The sequence below is a fragment of the Leucoraja erinacea genome, chromosome 26 (assembly GCF_028641065.1).
Source record: "Leucoraja erinacea ecotype New England chromosome 26, Leri_hhj_1, whole genome shotgun sequence".
NCBI classification, from domain to species: Eukaryota; Metazoa; Chordata; class Chondrichthyes; order Rajiformes; family Rajidae; genus Leucoraja; species Leucoraja erinaceus.
Genome location: NC_073402.1, coordinates 24,336,447 through 24,356,011, shown reverse-complemented (window position 1 = coordinate 24,356,011; position 19,565 = coordinate 24,336,447). Strand labels below are relative to the sequence as shown.

General features: G+C 42.3%; 1 protein-coding gene across 1 annotated transcript; it reads right to left on the bottom strand.

Moving 5' to 3' along the window:
• Window positions 1–777: 777 nt before the first annotated feature.
• Window positions 778–10,643, bottom strand: LOC129709838 (dnaJ homolog subfamily C member 5-like). Its single transcript, XM_055656447.1, has 5 exons — window positions 10,279–10,643; window positions 5,589–5,716; window positions 4,487–4,700; window positions 3,825–3,951; window positions 778–3,075 (listed from the first exon to the last, which is right to left on the bottom strand). Exons 2-5 carry the CDS (start codon window positions 5,693–5,695, stop codon window positions 2,978–2,980), a joined length of 546 nt encoding a protein of 181 aa, XP_055512422.1. The 5' UTR covers window positions 5,696–5,716; window positions 10,279–10,643; the 3' UTR covers window positions 778–2,977.
• Between the last annotated feature and the right edge of the window lie 8,922 nt (window positions 10,644–19,565).

Genomic DNA, 19,565 nt, shown 5'->3' with positions numbered 1-19,565 from the left:
CCTTCCACTCCTACAACTTGTAAATCAATTCCTTTCAGCTTGTGCTGTTTCAGTCTAGTGACAAGTGAGTGAGACATTTGAACTATCTGCCTCAGTCGTGACATTAGCGTTGATAACTCCACCATCTGTGTCACACAGCTACTTCAGCCGTGCGTTCATGGCTGATGAAGTCATATGCAGATAATTTAGTGCCTTTTCCCATCAGCGACCAGCTCTTTGGGTAGTTTCACTGTGCAGCAAATGTTAGCCTCTCGTGTCTCTAGTGCAGCATCCTTTTTTTTAAATCGCTAATTTATTCCTTCACTTCATCTTCATTTCCTTTTTGACTTTTCCTCTTTGCACAACTCGCTGCCTAACACTATATACAGAGGGTATAGAACATCACAGCAAAGAGCAGGCTCCTTAGCCCACAGTGTCCGCGCTAAACACAATGCCAAGCTAAACTAATCTCCTCCGTCTGCACGTGATTCATGTTCCACCATTCCCCACGTAACCAGGTGTCTACCAGTCTCACAGTCTGAAGAAGAGTCCCGGCCAGAAATGTTATTTTTCCATGTCCTCCAGACGTGCTGCCTAATACGCTGAGTTACTGCAGCACTATCTAAATGCCTCTTAAATGCCCCGATAGTACCTGCCTCCATCATCACCCATGGCGACGTATTCCAGCTACCTACCACTTTCTGTGTAAAAAACAAATTGCCCTGCTCATCTTCTTTAAGCTTTGCCCCTCTCACCTTCTAACTGAACATAGAAAATATTAGCAGGAGTAAAGCCCTTGTTTTACAGTATGATTATTATGGCTATTCGTCAATCACAATGCTATATTTCTGCTCTCTGTCCCTTGATGCCTTTGGCATCTAGAAATTTATCTCTCTCCTTAAATTGTTTCAGCAACCTGTCCGTACAGCCATCTATGGAGGGCTGGGAGATTGCAACCTACACGTGGTCCGCCCGGTTTCGACAAATGCAATCAACCTGGTGTGCACAATCAAATAGAACAAGTTGTCCTACAACTTTAGGCTGTGCACGCCATACGCAAGAGGAGGAAGCCATCTATGGTAGGGATTCGGCGGGTTCACCACCCTGTGAGAGAGGACATTTCTTATCTCAGTCTCTTGCTCCATAACCTGGGACTCTGCCCTCTCCTCCTTGTTACCTCTGCCTGGAGACACAGTCTCCTTATATCCCGTCTTGCTCTGTCAGAATTTTAGAAGGTTCAGTTAGACCCTTTCTTTATTCGTCTAAACACCAACAAAGATAGGACACAAGGTGCTGGAGCAACTCAGCAGGTTAGGCAACATCTCTGGAAGAGATGAATCGGGAATGTTTCAGGTTGGGACCCTTCTGAAGACTGACTGTGGTAGGGGGAAGAAATCGGGAAGAGAGTTGGGGTCTGGACAAAGCCTGACAAGTGAAAGGTGGATGCGTGGTTCGATCGGCAGATGAGTGGACAAAGGAAAGAGATGAAAAGAGGACAAAAGTCCGTGAGATAAGAGAGAAGGGGCGTAAAATGTGAAGCCCAGAGGAAGGGATGGAGGTAGATGTGGACAGGAAGAATGAGAAAGGGGAGGCGGGATAGTGGGAGAAATAGGTGCAACAAAAATAAACCTAGTAAACTTAGTCTCTCCTCATGCAGTTTACCTGCCATCCTAGGAATCATTAAATAACAGAATTAGTCCCCGGAGATTATTGCCTAGTTTTATTTATGAAGCAATGTAATAACTTTATGGAGTTTACAAAAATCAAACAGCTGTGGCTCATTGGGAAACATTCGTGCCTTTGAATCAGAGGCCATGAACCAGGAAGTGATAAGATTCTGTCTTTCTGAAGAATCGTCTTCCCTCTCAAATGGACATATCAGATCATCGCACCTTTGAACAGAGAGAATGTATTTCTTTCTGTGTCCTGTACACTATACATCCTACCAAAAGCAGGCTAACTTGCTTTCTCGTGGGCCCTTCCTGTTCATAAGTTTGTTGAGATATTTGCCTGTGTTAAAACAATCATCGACTTCTCTTACCCGGCAATGGCAAAATATAAACTCAAAACATATTCTAACCTTCTCTTGCACTTGCTATGATCGATAATAAGCAGTCTCCTGAGTCACCAAGACATTTTAACTTTACAATAGAGATGTGGGCTGTAATGCATGAATTTGATTGTCCATTTAACAGTAGAGTTTAAGGGGGTTGAATTTGCTTGTTTTGTGAGCATATAAATATTATTTTTCAAAACACCAAAGTTGAAAATCTCACTACAGATGGATGTCGTTTGCTGTTTCAGTTAATCGGGTTTTTTTTTACACTGGAAGAAGTGTTAAAGCGTATAAGAATCTTGCCAAGAAACAAGATGATCTGTTTCCTACACTCTGTGTGCACATTTTGCTCTCCTTCATATTAATCTAAATTATCAGTTTCACGGTATGATTTTGTTCTGAGGGGGTCTAGTAGAAAATACATTTCTAATCCCACTTCTAAATCCAATTACATTTCAGGGACAAAGGAGAAATAAATGAGTGGGTACTCATTCAGCAAGTAAACCAAAACTTATCTCGTCAAATGCTCCATGGAAGCTGATGTTTCCTTTGTAGTTAGAGTAATGAAAGGCTCATGGCTAATAATGTAGGCGGCAAGGCTTTAGTTTACCTGCAGAGAAATGATGATGGTTTTCAAAATGGCTTTGTAATGAGAGTATTTGGGATTTTGGAGACTGAGGACAAAATGACTTAGTGTGGACGTGCTGTTCAGACCAATGTAGTTCCACCTCTGCATGACCATAGTCCATGATAGAGTAGATTTTACATGGTCTATGGATGCAATGAACATCTTGGGCCAAATGTTCTTCTGTGCTTCAAACCCTTAAGACTTCTTTGTCAAAAGTCAGATGATGGAGATTAGTGGCTAGTGTTAAAGATTCTACCCAGTTTTCAAAGGTTGAAGCAGCCTGCAATCTCCACTGAAAGCAAATAACTCATTTCTTATTTATATGCGTTTTGGCTGTGCTCAAACTCTTGGGTTAATGGAGTTGTTTCCCTGTTCACGGTAAATGGTTGAACCAGAATAGGGTTTGATTCATCTGAAATAGAAAATAAATTAAATATTCAGTGCAAAGTCATTGAAGCAATGTGTCTTGTACTCAGTAAGAAATCAAACATGGTTCAACGGTGGCATTTGATGCAAATGTTTCGTCAAATTCTAGAATCTTGTGAACATTGCTTTACATTTTAATCCTTCAATCAATAAGAACCATTTTCAGCGCTCCATTTGGAGTATCTTTATCCCATTCTATTGATTGAAGAAACCTCTCCTATATGGCCTTACTTCTTATTTTGAGATCCCTAGTATCTAGATACCTCAGGGGAAACAGTCCTCTGAAACAAAATTATTGTAATGAGGATACCATTCACTCTTCTAGACTCACGAGACTAGATGTATATTTCATAAGATCTCATCTCATACAATAGACCTCTCATCCCTTGAACCTGTCTGGCGAATCTTTCCTGCCTTTCTTAAGGCAGAGATAGATAGGTTCTTGATCAGTACAGGGTTATGAGGAGGTTATGAGGAGAAGGCAGGAGAATGGGGTTAGGAGGGAGAGATCGATCAGCCATGGTTGAATGGCGAAGTAGACTTGATGGGCCCAATGGCCTAATTCTACTCCTATTCCTTATGACCTTATGATTCCCTCCATAGAAAGGACATTCTTTTTAGGTAAGGTTAATAAAATTGTACACAAGACTCCAAGTTTGATGCAATGTCATCACATTTCTGGGCAGTCGTCCTTTTGAATAAGTTATGCACATCACTAGCAACAAAGTTCCTTACCTGCGTGCACGGGCTGGTCCTCTGGTATATTGCATTTTTCCTCTTTCGTCAAACATTTGCCGCAGCAGAAACAGCAGCAGAAGCAGCAGCAACAACACGTGATGACCATACAGAAATAGCTCACAAACTGTAAGACAAGCAAACAAACAATTCACGTGCAGTGACAGAGTCAGGTTATACAGCGTTTCGATCACCTGCTTCCTCAGCCCAAAGGCATGCCCGATAGTCCAATAAATCACTTTTATTACCTACAGTATATCTGATTGGGTGCGGCGGGGACTTTAAATCTTCGACCGCCGGCCTGCGGCCTACACCAACCTAAAGCCGCGGTCTCCGGTGGGGAAGAGCCGGCTCTGGACTGGCTCTGGACTCTGGTCCCGACCACGGGGGGGGGAAATGGAGGAGGACTGGCCAGATTTTGTGCCTTCCGCCACAGTGATGAATGCTGTGGTGGATGTTTGTGTTAAATTTTTATCGTGTATTGTGTGTTCTTTCTCATTGTACCGCTGCTGACAAATTCATTTCACTTGCACTTTATGTGCAATGTGACGAATAGAGCCGTATATTGTATTGCATTGTATTGATTTGTGAATGTGTAATTTTGTTCAGCAGTTGAAACCGCTGGCAGCACCAGGCACGAGGGACAAGACTGTGTTGCTCACCTTCATGCAAAGGTTGTTCTGCCAAGCCAGAATGTTCTCTCCATCCTCCCCAAGCATGGAGGCCAGGTGCAGCCCAGCTGAACCATACGAGTCATAGATGCACTTCTTCTTTTCATCAGAGAGTATGGTGTGGGCTCTGTTTATCTCCTTGAATAATTCGACTGCTGAAGGGTCATCTGGATTTTTATCAGGGTGGTACCTCAGCGCCAACTTCCTGCAATGCAATCAGACCCATCAACCGCAGACAAAGAAATACTTTGAACTAAAGCATCAACCCTCCTTGTTCTAACTCTCCTATTCCAACTCTCTTCAACAAAGGTACACAAAAATGCTGGAGAAACTCAGCGGGTGCAACAGCATCTATGGAGCGAAGGAAATAGGCAACGTTTCGGGACGAAACGTTGCCTATTTCCTTCGCTCCATAGATGCTGTTGCACCCGCTGAGTTTCTCCAGCATTTTTGTACACCTTCGATTTTCCAGCATCTGCAGTTCCTTCTTAAACACATCTCTTCAACAAAGCTTCACCCTACACTCTCCCACTTGGCTTGGATACTTGATTGGCGTGGCCATCCTATCCTGTAGTGCAGCCCTTCGTCAATCCGAGTTATCCAAACTCTACGTGTCGGAAGGGGCTGGAGATGCTGGTTTACACCAAAGATAGACACAAAATGCTGAAGTAACGCAGCTGGTCAGGCAGCATCTCGGGTGGAAAAGGAATAGGTGATGTATCGGGTCGAGCCCCTTCTTCAGGCTAAATGTCTGCAGAAGGGTCTCGACCCGAAACGGAAAAAACCCACACGTACAAACAGCACCTGTAGTCAGTATCAAACCGATTCTCTGGTACTGTAAGGCAGCAAAAATGACTGCTTTGCCACTGTGCCGCCCAAAAATGCATCTTCATACACAAGGTTGTGGACAGCTCCTGCCCAAGTAAACTGGCGAGGCAAGAGGTTTGAAAACTGCAGTCAGCAGAAATGCATAGAAAACAATCTTAAAAGTACCAGGAAAATGTGACAATGATACAAAAAAAAGAGAAAAGAGAAAATAAATCACTTTCATACATATTGAACAGTGCAACAAGATTTGATTGTACCTCCTTACCTATAGGCTGCTTTGACCTCTTCCGGTGAAGACTTCCTTGGCAAGTGTAGAATTGTGTAAAGAGATTCCCCTCGTGTTGAATTGGATCGTTCTTGTCTGTTGGTCATTATTGACTTCCTCTGGACTTCCTCTAACATGACAGAGGATAGGTTAGTTTAGTTTAATATATTGTCACCTGTACCGAGGTACAGTGAAAAGCTTTTTTGTTGCTTGCTATCCAGTTATCAGAAAGACTAGACATGATTACAATCGAACTGTCCACAGTGTACAGATACAGTATAAAGAGAAAAAGTCCAGTAAAGTCTGGATCAAGATAAAGTCCAGTAAAGTCTGATTAAAAATAGTCTGAGGGTCTCCAATGAGGTAGACTGTCGCTCAGGTCTGATCACTAGATAACCATATAACCATATAATAACCATATAATAATTACAGCACGGAAACAGGCCATCTTGGCCCTTCTAGTCCGTGCTGAACACTTATTCTCCCCTAGTCCCATCTTCCTGCACTCAGACCATAACCCTCCATTCCTTTCCCGTCCATATACCTATCATATCTAGATGTTGATAGGATGGCTCAGTTGCCTGAGTAGAAACTGTCCCTCAATCCAGAGGTATGTGTTTTCACACATCTGTACTTCATGGCTGATGGGCGAGGGGGGACGAGGGAGTGACCAGGGTGAGACTCATCCTTGATTACATTGGTGGCCTTGTCAAGGCAGCGTGAAACGTAGATGAAGTCAATGGTAAGGAGGTTGGTTTGTGTGGTGGCCTGGGCTGCAAACGCAATTCTCTGCAAATTCTTGCAGAGGTCTTGGATGGAGCTGTTCCCAAACCATGCTGCAATGCATCCCGATAACATCTTTGCTACAATGCATCTGTAGTTGGTGAGAGTGGTGATATTTACTCCTAGGAACTTGAAATTTTCACCCATCTCTACTTTGGCACCATCAGTGTATACTGGGGTGTGTGTGCATCGCTTCGCTGTCTGAAGTCGATCATTGTCTCCTTTGTCTTGCTGACTATGAGGGAAGGCTGTTGTCTTGACATCAGGTTATGAGGTTGTCAACCTAAGATTGAGATCTCACTAAAGATTAGTTTCCAGGTCTGCACTCTACTGAGTTTAGAAGAGACAATGTCATGAAAATGGACAAGATGCGTCTGGGGTCTGAGGGACTACAGGTGGAGTTGAGGAATACTTGGGCTGGGTGTCTTCAACCAAGAATCACAGTTTCAGAGGAAGGGGTTGAACATTCAGGACAGAAATGAGAGGACATTTGTTTCTCCAGTGTGTTTCAGTTTTTTGGCTTTTACAACCTAAGAAACCAGTGGAAGTTTAGTAAGTGAACAAAACAAAAAGTGCCGGAGCAACTCAACAGGCCAGGCATCATCTGTGGAGTGAATGGACTGGCGACGTTTTGGGCAGGGACTCTTCTTCAGACTGAGTCAATGAATATGTTCAAAACCGATTGGTGTATCTTCAGATGTTGAGGAAACGGCAGAGAAGTGGTGGCACCGAGCTAAAAGATCAGGATTAATCTTATTAAATGGCAGAACATAAAAGAAAGGTCAATGGCCTCTTCCTGCATCTTTTTTTGCTTGTGTTCTAACCAAAATCTAAACTGTAGCTAACATCACATGGAAAACAGATATCGATTGCAGTGCTCTTGTGCGATCTTGTTCAAATTAGCTGCTGCTATTACCATATAACCATATAACAATTACAGCACGGAAACAGGGCATCTCGACCCTTCTAGTCCGTGCCAAACATGTATTCTCCCCTAGTCCCATACACCTGCGTTCAGACCATAACCCTCCATACCTTTCCCGTCCATATAACTATCCAATTTATTTTTAAATGATAAAAACGAACCTGCCTCCACCACCTTCACTGGAAGCTCATTCCACACAGCCACCACTCTCTGAGTCTTGTTACATTACTGGAGTGAGGTTATTTAAAGAGGAATTATGTAGTTGTGACAGATACACCTTTCTTATTACATTTATTTCACTATTGAGCTGATTTTCTGATCCAGTATTTTGCTTTTGAATTTCAGTGATTGGAAAAGATGCTCCTAAGGGGATCTTTACGTGGGACACCTCCTGGTTTTAGTTTTGTTCGGTCGAGTTGCTGCCTTACAACACCAGAGACCCGGGTTCAATCCTAACCACGGGTGCTGTCTGTATAGAGTTTGTACATTTTCCCTGTGACCTGCTTGGGTCTGGTGCTCCGGTTTTCTCCCACACCCTGAAGACGTACGGGTTTGTATGTTAATTAGCTTTGATAAAATTGTAAACTGTCCCATGTGTGTAGGATAGTGTTAGTGTGCAGGGGTCACTGCTCGGCATAGGTTCGGTGGCCCAAATGGCCTGTTTCCACACTGAATCTTTAAAACTAAAACTAAAACTAAAAGCTTTAGTTTAGAGATGGTGAATATGAATGAAATAATCTTCTATTCCTGAGCTGAGCGGTGAAATAAATGAGGGTTCCTGTTCTCATGGATCTTCAGTCATTCCTTCCTTAGTAGTACATTTGCATGAATTGTTAAGGGTTTGGACACGCGAGAGGCAGGAAACATGTTCCCGATGTTGGGGGAGACCAGAACCAGGGGCCACAGTTTAAGAATAAGGTGTAAGCCATTTAGAACGGAGACGAGGAAACACTTTTTCTCACAGAGAGTGGTGAGTCTGTGGGATTCTCTGCCTCAGAGGGTGGTGGAGGCAGGTTCTCTGGATGCTTTCAAGAGAGAGCTAGACAGGGTTTTTTAAAATAGCGGAGTCAGGAGATATGGGGAGAAAGCAGGAACGGGGTACTGATTGGGGATGATCAGCCATGATCACATTGAATGGTGGTGCTGGCTCGAAGGGCCGAATGGCCTACTCCTGCACCAATTGTTTATTGTCTATAATATCCAATTACAATAGTGCCACTCGCCTCCCTAACCATGGTCACTCACAATCCCTTGGAGGAAGAATGGTCACAACCTGAAAGGGAAGATGCAACATGGAAGACATCTTAAAAATACAGGATCAGTTAAAATGATGAAGGGGTTAGAGATAATTGATGTGAAACTAAATGTAACATCATGTACAATGCAGAAGCAAGTAAGTGCAGATGCTGGTTTGCACAAAAGGTGCTCCAATAACTCAAGGGGTCAAGCAGCATCTCCAGAGAACATGGATAGGTGATGTTTTGGGTTGGGATCCTTCTTCAGACTGACATGAAATGCTCAGTCTTAGCTCTGCCATACACAACATACTGCAGGAGTCCATTAGCAAACATTTCACTCATACGATTGTTATCATTTGACATAGTCAGTGCTATGGATGGCTGGTGCTGGATTGAATTCCAGATTGTCAGAAATGTCCAAATTGTGAGCTTGTTTGTTATTGATCATTTTTAGATAAAATGAAGCTCCTCTGTGTGTTATGAAGTAAGATGTCAGCTATGGAGTCATAGAACCACAGAGACACAGTACATACAGGTGATGACCCTTCAGCCCAACACATCCATGCTCACTAAACTAGTCCATTTGCCTTCCATTGAACATTTCGCATCTATGTACCCGTCCAAATATCTTTACATATTGTTGCTGTATATGCCGCAACCACTTTGATTAGTAGTTGGTTCCATGTACCTGCCACCCTCTGTGTGGAAAAATATGCCACCTCAGGTTCCTATGAAATCTTTCCCCTCTAATCTTAAACCTATGCCCTCTAGTTCTCAATCCCGGAGAAAAGCTTATGTGCATTCACCCACCTACAATATGCCCTTCATGATCATATACACCTTGATAAGTCTCTCGCATTCCAAGAAATAAAATCCTAGCCTGCACAAACTCAGGTTCTCAAGTCTTGGCATCAATCTTCTCTGTGCTCTCTCCAGTCCCTGCTGCTTCTCCTTTGTTTCCTCTCTCGACCTTTAAAACGTTGCCGTTCCATATTGCATTCTCCTCCTTCCTGCTCTCTCAATTCCTCTCTCCACACATTGCCCTGCAAGTTCCTCCTTCTTCCATTCTCCTCCCCCTGTTCTGTAATCCAATACACTCTGTTTCCCCTCCTCCCTTTTTTTCCCCAGGCACCCTGGCCATTCCCTCTTCTCCCCTCTCCCATCAGGTATAGAAGTGTGAAAACGCACACCACCAGATTCACGGACAGTTTCTTCCCAGCTATTTTCAGACAACGGAATCAACCTACCGCAACCAGAGAGCAGTCCTGAACTACTATCTACCTCTTAGGTGACCCTCGGACTATCCTTGATCAGACTTTGCTGGCTTTACCTTGCACTAAACGTTATTCCCTTATCATGTATCTACCGTATACACTGTAAATGGCTCGATTGTAATTAAGTATTGTCTTTATGCTGACTACATAACATGCAACAAAAGTTTTTCACTGTACATGTGGCAATAAACTAAACTGAAACTGTAAACTGTTCTCAGTATCCAATTCTCTCACACCCCTGCTCTTCATTTCCCCTCTCCCCACCCTCCACTGCTCCCTTTTATTCCATCACCTCTCAGCTTTATGTTTGGATTATTCGACTTTCCACCTCACTTGGTTTTCAGGAACAATCACAGGCAAACAATTGGGCGAAAAAAGCAGCTTACACCTGACGCACCTTTGCAACAGGTGAGTGTGTAACTGAAAGCTTTCAATGGCATCATGTTAAACATTCAGTATGATTTTCTTACCTGAAACCTTTGGTCGAGAGCGTGCAGACAATTACTTCACCAGTTCATCTATAACTGGGTTGAAAATCTAGCGCAGGGACTTACTGACTTCCGCGATCAAAGCCCTGATCTTTACGCAATGTAGGTCTTGTGATCACTGCCTAACAGAAAGCAAATCTGCTTTCCAGTTTAGGGAGCATAGGACACACCCTCCTGAGTGACTGATAGTATGGAGAGTGATATATTCTTTCATCCATTGAGAAAAAAAGGCTTCAAGTATACTTCATGGTTATATTTGTCAATGCACCAGCTATGAGCTACACTTGAAATAGAATCATTCTTGATTCCTGACCTGTCCAGTTAATTATTTAAGGCCCAGAGATTTGATAAGGTAATGTAACTAATTTTGAGCAAAACACTAAGTACTGGAGTAACTCAGCAGGTCAGGCACCATCTGCAGAGGGAATAGATAGGTGATGTTTCAGGTCGGACCCTTCTTCAGTCAGAGGTGTCGGAAGAGGGGTCCCAACCTGAAAGATCACCTATCCACAGGTGCTACCTGACCTGCTGAGTTAGTCCAGCACTTTGTGTTTTGCTCCAGATTCCATCACCTGCAGTTCTTTATGTCAGCATGTAACTAATCAGGATGCCCTTATCTCTACCATTGGAAAGTGGGAAGGTTCAAGCTTAGTGGTTAAGAAACTGATCAAGATTTGCCACCTTGATGCTCACAGGATGACCAGGTCATTGGGCAAGTTATTAAAGAACAGTTGAAATTACATCAGTAGGTTTTGAGACAGGAAAAAAAAACTGAAAATATATGTATACAGATAATTCATTCCAGTCTGAAGATAAAAATACTGCACGATATCTTAATCAAAGAATTATACAGTCTAAAATTATGTGGTCAAAATTGCAGGTAACGGAATTTCATATGAAAGACAATTGCATTTGAACACTCACAAATCTTTACCTTTGAAATAAAATCAGACGTTTTATCACTAAGGACTCACTGAATATGTAATTATGATGTCAGCAGATGCCATTGCTATGGTTTCAATAACAAATTCAGATGGGTGCAATGAATTCTTATGTGAAAATATTATGAATGTGGTTAAAGGAATTTGAGTTTGTGGGGATTTATTCATGGGTCGAATCAATATTGAAGATCTACAGCAAAAGTTATTAAGTGCTGGAGGGGAAATAAATGCTTGTGGAACTGGTATGTAGCATTGGCTAAATTCTTCAGGAGGAGGAATTGTAGATAAAGGGCCCCATTTAAAACAACAAACAGTATTGTATGGACAAAAAGGACAACATGCATCTGATGACAGTTTTTATCACCTTTTGAGAATGTAGAAACAAGGAACTGCAGATGCTAGTTTAAACCAAAGGGAAACAAAGTACTGGATTAACTGTCTGAAGAAGGGTTTCGGCCCGAAACGTTGCCTATTTCCTTCGCTCCATAGATGCTGCCTCACCCGCTGAGTTTATCCAGTACTTTTGTCTACACTGGATTAACTCAGCAGGTTAGGCAACATCTCTGGAGAAGATGGATAGGTGACGTTTCGGGTCACGACCCTATTTCAGACTGAATGGCTTAGTGTACGTTGCCACTCATGGTCGCTCCAGCCTAGGCTGCTTTTCATTTTCCTGTAACATACTCTATGCTGGCATTTCAGGGGCAGGTTCAGGGACAGTTTCTTCCCAGCTGTTATCAGGCAACTGAACCATCCTACCACAACTAGAGAGCAGTCCTGAACTACTATCTACCTCATTGGAGACCCTCGGATTATCTTTGATCAGACTCTGCTGGCTTTATCTTGCATTAAACGCTATTCACGTTATTCCCTTTATCATGTATCTGTAAACTGTGGATCGCACGATTCTCATCATGGATTGTCTTTCCACTGACTGGTTAGCACGCAACAAAAGCTTTTCACTGTACCTCGCTACACGTGACAAAAAACTAAACTCAAACTCAAGCTCAAACTCATTTCCTTTGGTGAAGAACTAGGCTGGGTCAGTTCGAAACAGATGCAGTGAGGGAACACATGCAAGCGGCTTTATAAGCAAGGATTGCCATCCATCAATGACGTACAGTTTTCTCCAGGATTGAAACCCCTGCACACTGCAGCAACTCCCTTTTATCCATCCCCCCATTACATCCCTCAATGCCTCAACAATAAAGTGCACACCCATTTTTTCAATAATAATATTTTGGATATTGAGTGAATCAAGAAATGTATGGGTGATGCTGAAAAACTGAGGCTGGGATTAAAGATCAGGTTGAAGAGCCAAATGGCCTACTCCTGCTCCTGATTCTTATGTGGTTACTTGGAATTTAAATGTTCGCATCAATCATGGTCATCGGAAACTACTAGATAATTGTTTTTCTTTAATCGGTTCTCAAATAATTTCCAGGAGTTGGATAATAGGGGCAGAAATCTGCTTTCTGTGAAACTAGGAATTGCAGATACTGGTTTAGAAAAAAGGATGCGGTGTTGGAGTATCTCAGCGGGTTAGACGGCATTTCCCGAGAACATTCCTTCTTAAGAAGGATCCTGATCTGAAAGTAGACAAAATGTCATCTATCCATGATCTGAAATATCACCTATCCATGTTCTCCGGAGATGCTGCTTGACCCGCTGAGTTACACCAGCACTTTGTGTCCATTTTGCTTTAGACAGAAAGTTGGAAGGCTGGCTCTTAACCACCCTTTGAAATGGCTACCTATTGAAAATTTAGGGATGGACAATAAAGTCTGACGTTGTTGGTGTTGACCACATCCAGTTAAAAATTATTTTAAGGAAGTAAAATATTTTGGTGATGAGGAAAATTAACTACGAATTAATTAGATCTGAATAAAAAGAGATGCAACAAGGAATAACTTTCTAAGGGGAATACGAGCTGAACTTATACATGTAACTGTTGCAAGAAAATGGAAAGATCATATTGGAGTTGTGCAAACTACTGTGTAGCTTTTCATGAGAGTTTACAGGCATGATAAGCCAAATGCCTGCCATTTGTAAACCCTGACAATTAAGAATAACCAACGTACAAGTTAATAGGAATTAAACAAACCATTGCAAATGTCAAGAAGGAGAGAAAACAACATAAATAATGAAGGTAATTTGAGTGCAAGAGTAAGGAAAATAAATCTTTCATCTGACTTTGAAACGTTTTATTCAGGGACTAAATTCTTTGCTAGGTACTGCCCAGTTATCTGTTTCTCTGGTCAATTGTACCAGTGGTGGAACTATTGTTTTCTAATCCTTGCAATGATTCTGTTTACCCAAATAATGAAATAAATGAATTAGCTGCCGGGGACCTCTTCACAGTCGGTGGATAAGCAATCTCCCTAACGTGACCCCGAGCTGTACAAATCTGAATAATCTCTAGTTAGACTCGTAGTCATCGCCTATTTAGCTGAACCTCAAGCCAGGACATTGGGAAATGTGTAATAACAGATCAATCTCCCTCGGTACACAAAAAAGCTGGAGAAACTCAGCGGGTGCAGCAGCATCTATGGAGCGAAGGAAAAAAGATGCTCCATAGATGCTGCTGCACCCACTGAGTTTCTCCAGCTCTTTTGTGTACCTTTGATTTCCAGCATCTGCAGTTCCTTCTTAAACAATCTCCCTCGGTACCAGGGATACCACTGAACATCAAAATTACAGCAGATACAACTCAACTAATAGGATTGATTTTTGACTCGTCCTGATATTGCCAACCCCAACTGCGTTGATTCTAGGGGGGGTCAATTAGCTCTGAGCATCTCTTTGGGACGCATACCTTGAATATTTGCAAAGTGTACATTCGTATAACTTTGTGCAGCTGACACCATGATGCCAGCATAGGTCACATGTTGCCCGCCTTGTCTTTCCGCTGACTGCTTAGTGCACAACAGAAGCTTTTCACTGTACCTCGGTGCATGTGACAATAAACCAAACTGGTGCATTTCCTTCCCAACTGGAACGCAGATTCTGTGTTGAGTCAGTCGCCATCATTTTCCTTCAAAATTCAAAGACAAATGGAAAAGCTACAATATTGAGGATTACTGTTTAATCTCCAAAGGCACCATGGTTCTCTTAAGCGTTGAACGTCAAAATTACATGGTTTGGAAAACTCAGCCCGATGACTAGCTCCTGCCACCTACTGGAAAGTGTATGTACACACTGCTGCATATGATTAGCAATAAGATTACTAACTACCATGGTTTTCTTGTACTTACACTTCAATAATCAAGAGTGGTTAATTGTCATATGTACCAGAACAGAACAACACAATTCTTACTTGCAGCAGCACAATAGGTCTGTAAACACAGTACTCAATACGTAGCATAATAATAAAAAAAAATTAAAAAAGGGTTCAAATGAAAAAACCCCAATATTAGTTGAAAACAAAACAAAAGTCTTTACTGCAACCAAAACTGTTTGGAATTTGTAGTTTTATTGGTACTTGCAGTGTTCAGGAGCCTGATGGGTGTTTTGAAGCGGCTCTTCCTGAACATGGAGGTCAGAGTTTTCAAACTCTTATATTTTCTTCCCAATGGCAGCAGTGAAATGAGGGCATGGCCAGGATAGTGTGGGTCCTTGATGATGCTGACTGCCGTTTTTGAGGCAGCACCTCCTATAAATCCCTTTAATGGTGGGGAACTAAGTACCCATGATGGACTTTGATTTGCGTGAGACCTGGAGGGATGTCACTATCTATGGAAGTCATCACTCCATTTAGCCATTTAGGAGAAGTTTACAGAAATTAAACTCAATTTGAAACTCACTCATTCTTATATAATACTAGACCAAGTGGGACCCGTTGGGTCCCTGTTACGTGGAAGGCCTGGTCCCCCAACGCAATATTCCACCACTCACCCATAGCCCCCACGGGAGGCCTGGTCCCCCAACGCAATTTGTTCCCCAGCACAATATGCCATCCATTCCCCCAATGCAAGTCGTTCCCCCAATGCAATATTCCAGCACTCCCCATTTCCCCCAACTGTGCAGGCGGGGCTCATTTCCCCTTATGCACCCTCCCTCAATAAACGTTTAAAAAAATCCTTGCTGCCAAGGATTTTCTATTGACCGCCATTCGGTTCATTGGCTTGTAGGCGATGCTGCCTTTCGGGTAGGTGACGTTTCGGCAGAGAGGCCATTCGGTGAGTTTGCTTTTAGGTGACGCAGCCTGTCAGTTAGTTGGCTTTTAGGCGTCCGGCCCTTTCGGTTGGCATTTCAGCTTTGTTTCCATTCGGTTATTTGGCGTTTCGGCTTTGTTTCCGTTTGGTTATTTGGCTTCCACCTCTTTGCTTCGGCTTCTCGTCCGTCAGCGCCACATCCGCACAGGGCTGTAAGTGCCAGTGCAGAGAGAAGACATTTTTTTTCTCAAATTGGAGTATTGTAAAGTTAAAAATATGAATAACTTGTGAAATATAACATCAATTTGAACAAAACTTGATACAAACCACCACGCGACCATTGTGAGTAAGGTGATCCAAATATTATAGTGCTCTCGTGTACCGTTATGGCATAATTTGACAACATCACCGAATCACAGACAGGCACGAACGCGCACACACACACACACACACATAGAAACAAACAAGATGAGAGTTTTAGTATAATAGATAACAGTTTGAAATTTCTCAGACACCATTCAGTGTTTTGCATTGCAGGTGAATGGGATAGTGACTTCATCAGTTATAGCTCACACTAACATAAGTATATTCACACATAAATAAACAAAATCTTTTCATCAGATACACATAAACATGGCACCATTAGGTATAGAGCTTTTTGTTGTTCATCGCTCAATTCCAAGTAAGACCATGGCATCTAGTCTATCGTTAGACATAAAGTGCTGGAATAAGTTATTGGGTCAGGCAAAGATGCTGTGTTACTCCAGCACTTTCTGTCTATCTTTGGTAAAAAATAATATCTGCAGTTCTTTGTTTCTACATCTAGTCGATAAGAAGGTTAAGGGAGGACTTGATAGAGGTCTTTAAAATGATGAGAGGGATAGACAGAGTTGATGTGGACAAGCTTTTCCCTTTGAGAATAGGGAAGATTCAAACAAGAGGACATGACGTCAGAATTAAGGGACAGAAGTTTAGGGGTAACATGAGGGGGAACTTCTTTACTCAGAAAGTGGTAGCGGTGTGGAATGAGCTTCCAGTGGAAGTGGTGGAGGCAGGTTAGTTGGTATCATTTAAAAATAAATTGGATAGGCATAAGGATGAGAAGGGAATGGAGGGTTATGGTATGAGTGCAGGCAGGTGGGACGAAGGGAAAATAATTGTTTGGCACGGACTTGTAGGGCCGAGATGGCCTGTTTCCGTGCTGTAATTGTTATATGTTATATGTTATATGATAATGTTATTGCCTCTCATTCCCTTTCAACCTATATTTCTTCCTCTGGCTTCTCAATCTACACCTCTTCTATTCAACAAAAGCTTTTCACTGTACCTATATTTGACAATAAAATAAACTGAACTGATTCTTATCTCACATCTTTTGTCTTTTCATCTCTGCCCTTTCTCCAATCATTTGCTGATCAACACCTCCCCCCATGTACCCACCTAATACTCACTAGGCTTTGGCCTGCCCCACCTCTCTCTTCCAGCTTTCTTCCCACCCGCCACAATCTGTCTGAAGATCGGTCCTAACCCGAAACGACATTTATCACTATTCTCTAGAGATGCTGCCTGACCTGCTGAGTTACTCCAACACTCTGTGTTTGTTTGTAAACCAGCATCTCACACACACACCAGTCCTCCATTAGCCCACAATGTCTCTGAGCACATTACAGAGGAATATTAAAATATTAACTACATGCAACTATCATATACACACAAATGTAAAGAAGCTAGGTGAGGAAAGAAACATATTTAAAATCAAAATCTAAGGCATTGGGGGAGGTATGAAGATCGTGCAATGAAGGAGGACATTCTGGAAGGCAGATGCATGGACGAAAGGGAAGCTGTAAATGGGGGGAAAGGAATGTTGAATGAGGAGCTATAGCGAAGAAACAGTGGAGAAACCAGAAGTTATAAGATGGCAGAAACAGATTGGGTGAGCCTGTGAAAAGTTCTGAAAATGATAATGAGGACCTTATGATAAATGTGATAAGATTTAGCATCTGCACAGCATCTTATCATATCTGCTGAATTTTCCACAGTGTGGCATGACCACATAATCACTTTAGTGTGATTAAGTAGGAAACTCAGTGGACAATTTGTACTCAGGAAGCAACACTGGGATAAATTAGGAGATAATCTAAGTAATGTTCGTTGAGCGATTAAATGTTGGTTTGGTCACTGGAAATAACTCTTTGGTTTTTCTACTGATTGCTAGCTGGGGTATTGTATATCAAATTGAGACAGGGACTCAATTTAACATCTCATTTGAAAGATGTTGCCTCTTATAGTGTGGCAGCATCTTACTGTTTCATTGACAGTTGGCCTACATTTGCATTCAATTGGAATTAACGAATCTCAACCGTCTGATTCATAAGCCTTTCCCAAAGCAAGACTGACACTTTTAGTCAAGAGGCTGTTTTATTGTCCAAACCAGAACAATGACATTTGTAGGAAGAAACTGCAGATGCTGGTTTAAACCAAAGATAGACACAAAATGTAGGAGTAACTCTGCGGGTCAGGCAGCATCTTTGGAGATATACGGTTGACGTTTCAGATCGAGTCCCTTCTGCAGATTGTGAGGAAGGATAGAGGAAAAGTGGAGATTTGGAATGGTACAGAATGTAAGGTGTATATATATATATATGACTCTAATTAGCCCCATTCACAACTGCCATACTATGTGTAAGTAGCTTTGATGCATGAGATTCCAGCACAGAACTTAAATTAACGAGTTAAATTCCCATGCAATATTTTACAAATCATTAGCATATAACTAAGCTAATAAAATAAACACTAGATACCCTGCCTGTCTATTATTTGCCTTCATTCACATTTTTATATTATATTTGAGGTTTAAAGGGTGCACATGCATGCCTTGCCTGTTCCTGATACATAACTGCACAATAGGGGTCACTATTCCACAAAAGGCTCCATAGCAGAAGCATCCACCTGGCGGGGAACTGGAAGTATCCCGAGCTATTTCTGCTATCACCATCATCTTTTACACTAAGTGATGGCTGCCACTGATTGTCGCCGGAAGCTTGCGTCCTTTTCAGGACGGATGATGACAGCGAAGTCAACATTTGGAACATGGATTGAAGGTGGACACATGGAAAGTGGGCTCTTGATCTCTTTCTCTATCTCACACGAATGCTAGGCTCATTATCAGCTGCATAAAATGTCCATTTTATGGCACCGATATATGTAGCACTGTATTCTGCCTTTTGTTAATGCTTTGTATATTTTACAGCATTGCAGCTTTAAGATTAACCATGAAACCAATTGTATTGTATTTTCGGAGATATGCACGGCCAAATTCCTGGGCGTAGATCTGTCCTAGACCCAGCACATTAATGCATTCATAAAGAAAGTCCATCAACACCTCTGCTTCCTTAGAAGATTGAAGAGATTTGGTATGTCAACAAATGCTCTCTTGAATGTCTATGGGTGTGCAGTAGAGAGCATATTGGCTGTTGCATCACGGTCTGGTTCGCAATTCAAACGCCTGGTAATAAAGAAGGTTGCAAAAAGTGGTGGACGCTGTCCTGTCCATCACTGGTACTGACCGCCTGCCGCATCCGAGCAACGTTTCGGGTCGAGACTGAAGAAGGGTTTTGACTCGAAACGTCACCCATTCCTTCCCTCCAGAGATGCTGCCTGTTAAGTCAAGTCAAGTCAAGTCAGGTCAAGTCAAGTCAAAATTACTCCAGCATTTTGTGTCTAACATATATAGACAATAGACAATAGACAATAGACAATAGACAATAGGTGCAGGAGTAGGCCATTCGGCCCTTCGAGCCAGCCATGTACCGCCATTCAATGTGATCATGGCTGATCCCGCCTTCTCCCCATATCCCCTGACTCCGCTATCTTTAAGAGCCATATATTGTGTCTACCATATATTCTCTTTTATAATATAGTTCACAGGGTACTATCTTTACATATTCTGTTGTCCTACTGCGTAAGAATTTCATTTTTCATTTCATTTTTCATTTCATTTTTCTCCCTGGCATATATGACAGTAAAACACTTTTGACCCTTAAAATTTAGAAAACATGCTTCCAATGTAAATTGTATGCCAGTATGAAAGATGGCGGCGCTCAAAGTTGCCACAGTGCGGATCGGGCCCGCCAAATGTGACGTCTTCCGCCGCCGCACGACGCGATGACGCAGC

Bases quoted from the DNA above. Each gene is read 5' to 3' on its own strand.
- LOC129709838 (XM_055656447.1), bottom strand. From the start codon at position 5,695: ATGACCAACAGACAAGAACGATCCAATTCAACACGAGGGGAATCTCTT. The intron at 4,701-5,588 runs GTAAGGAGGTAC...ATTGCATTGCAG, and splicing joins GAGGTCAAAGCAGCCTATAG to GAAGTTGGCGCTGAGGTACC. The intron at 3,076-3,824 runs GTAAGGAACTTT...TTTCTATTTCAG, and splicing joins GGACCAGCCCGTGCACGCAG to ATGAATCAAACCCTATTCTG.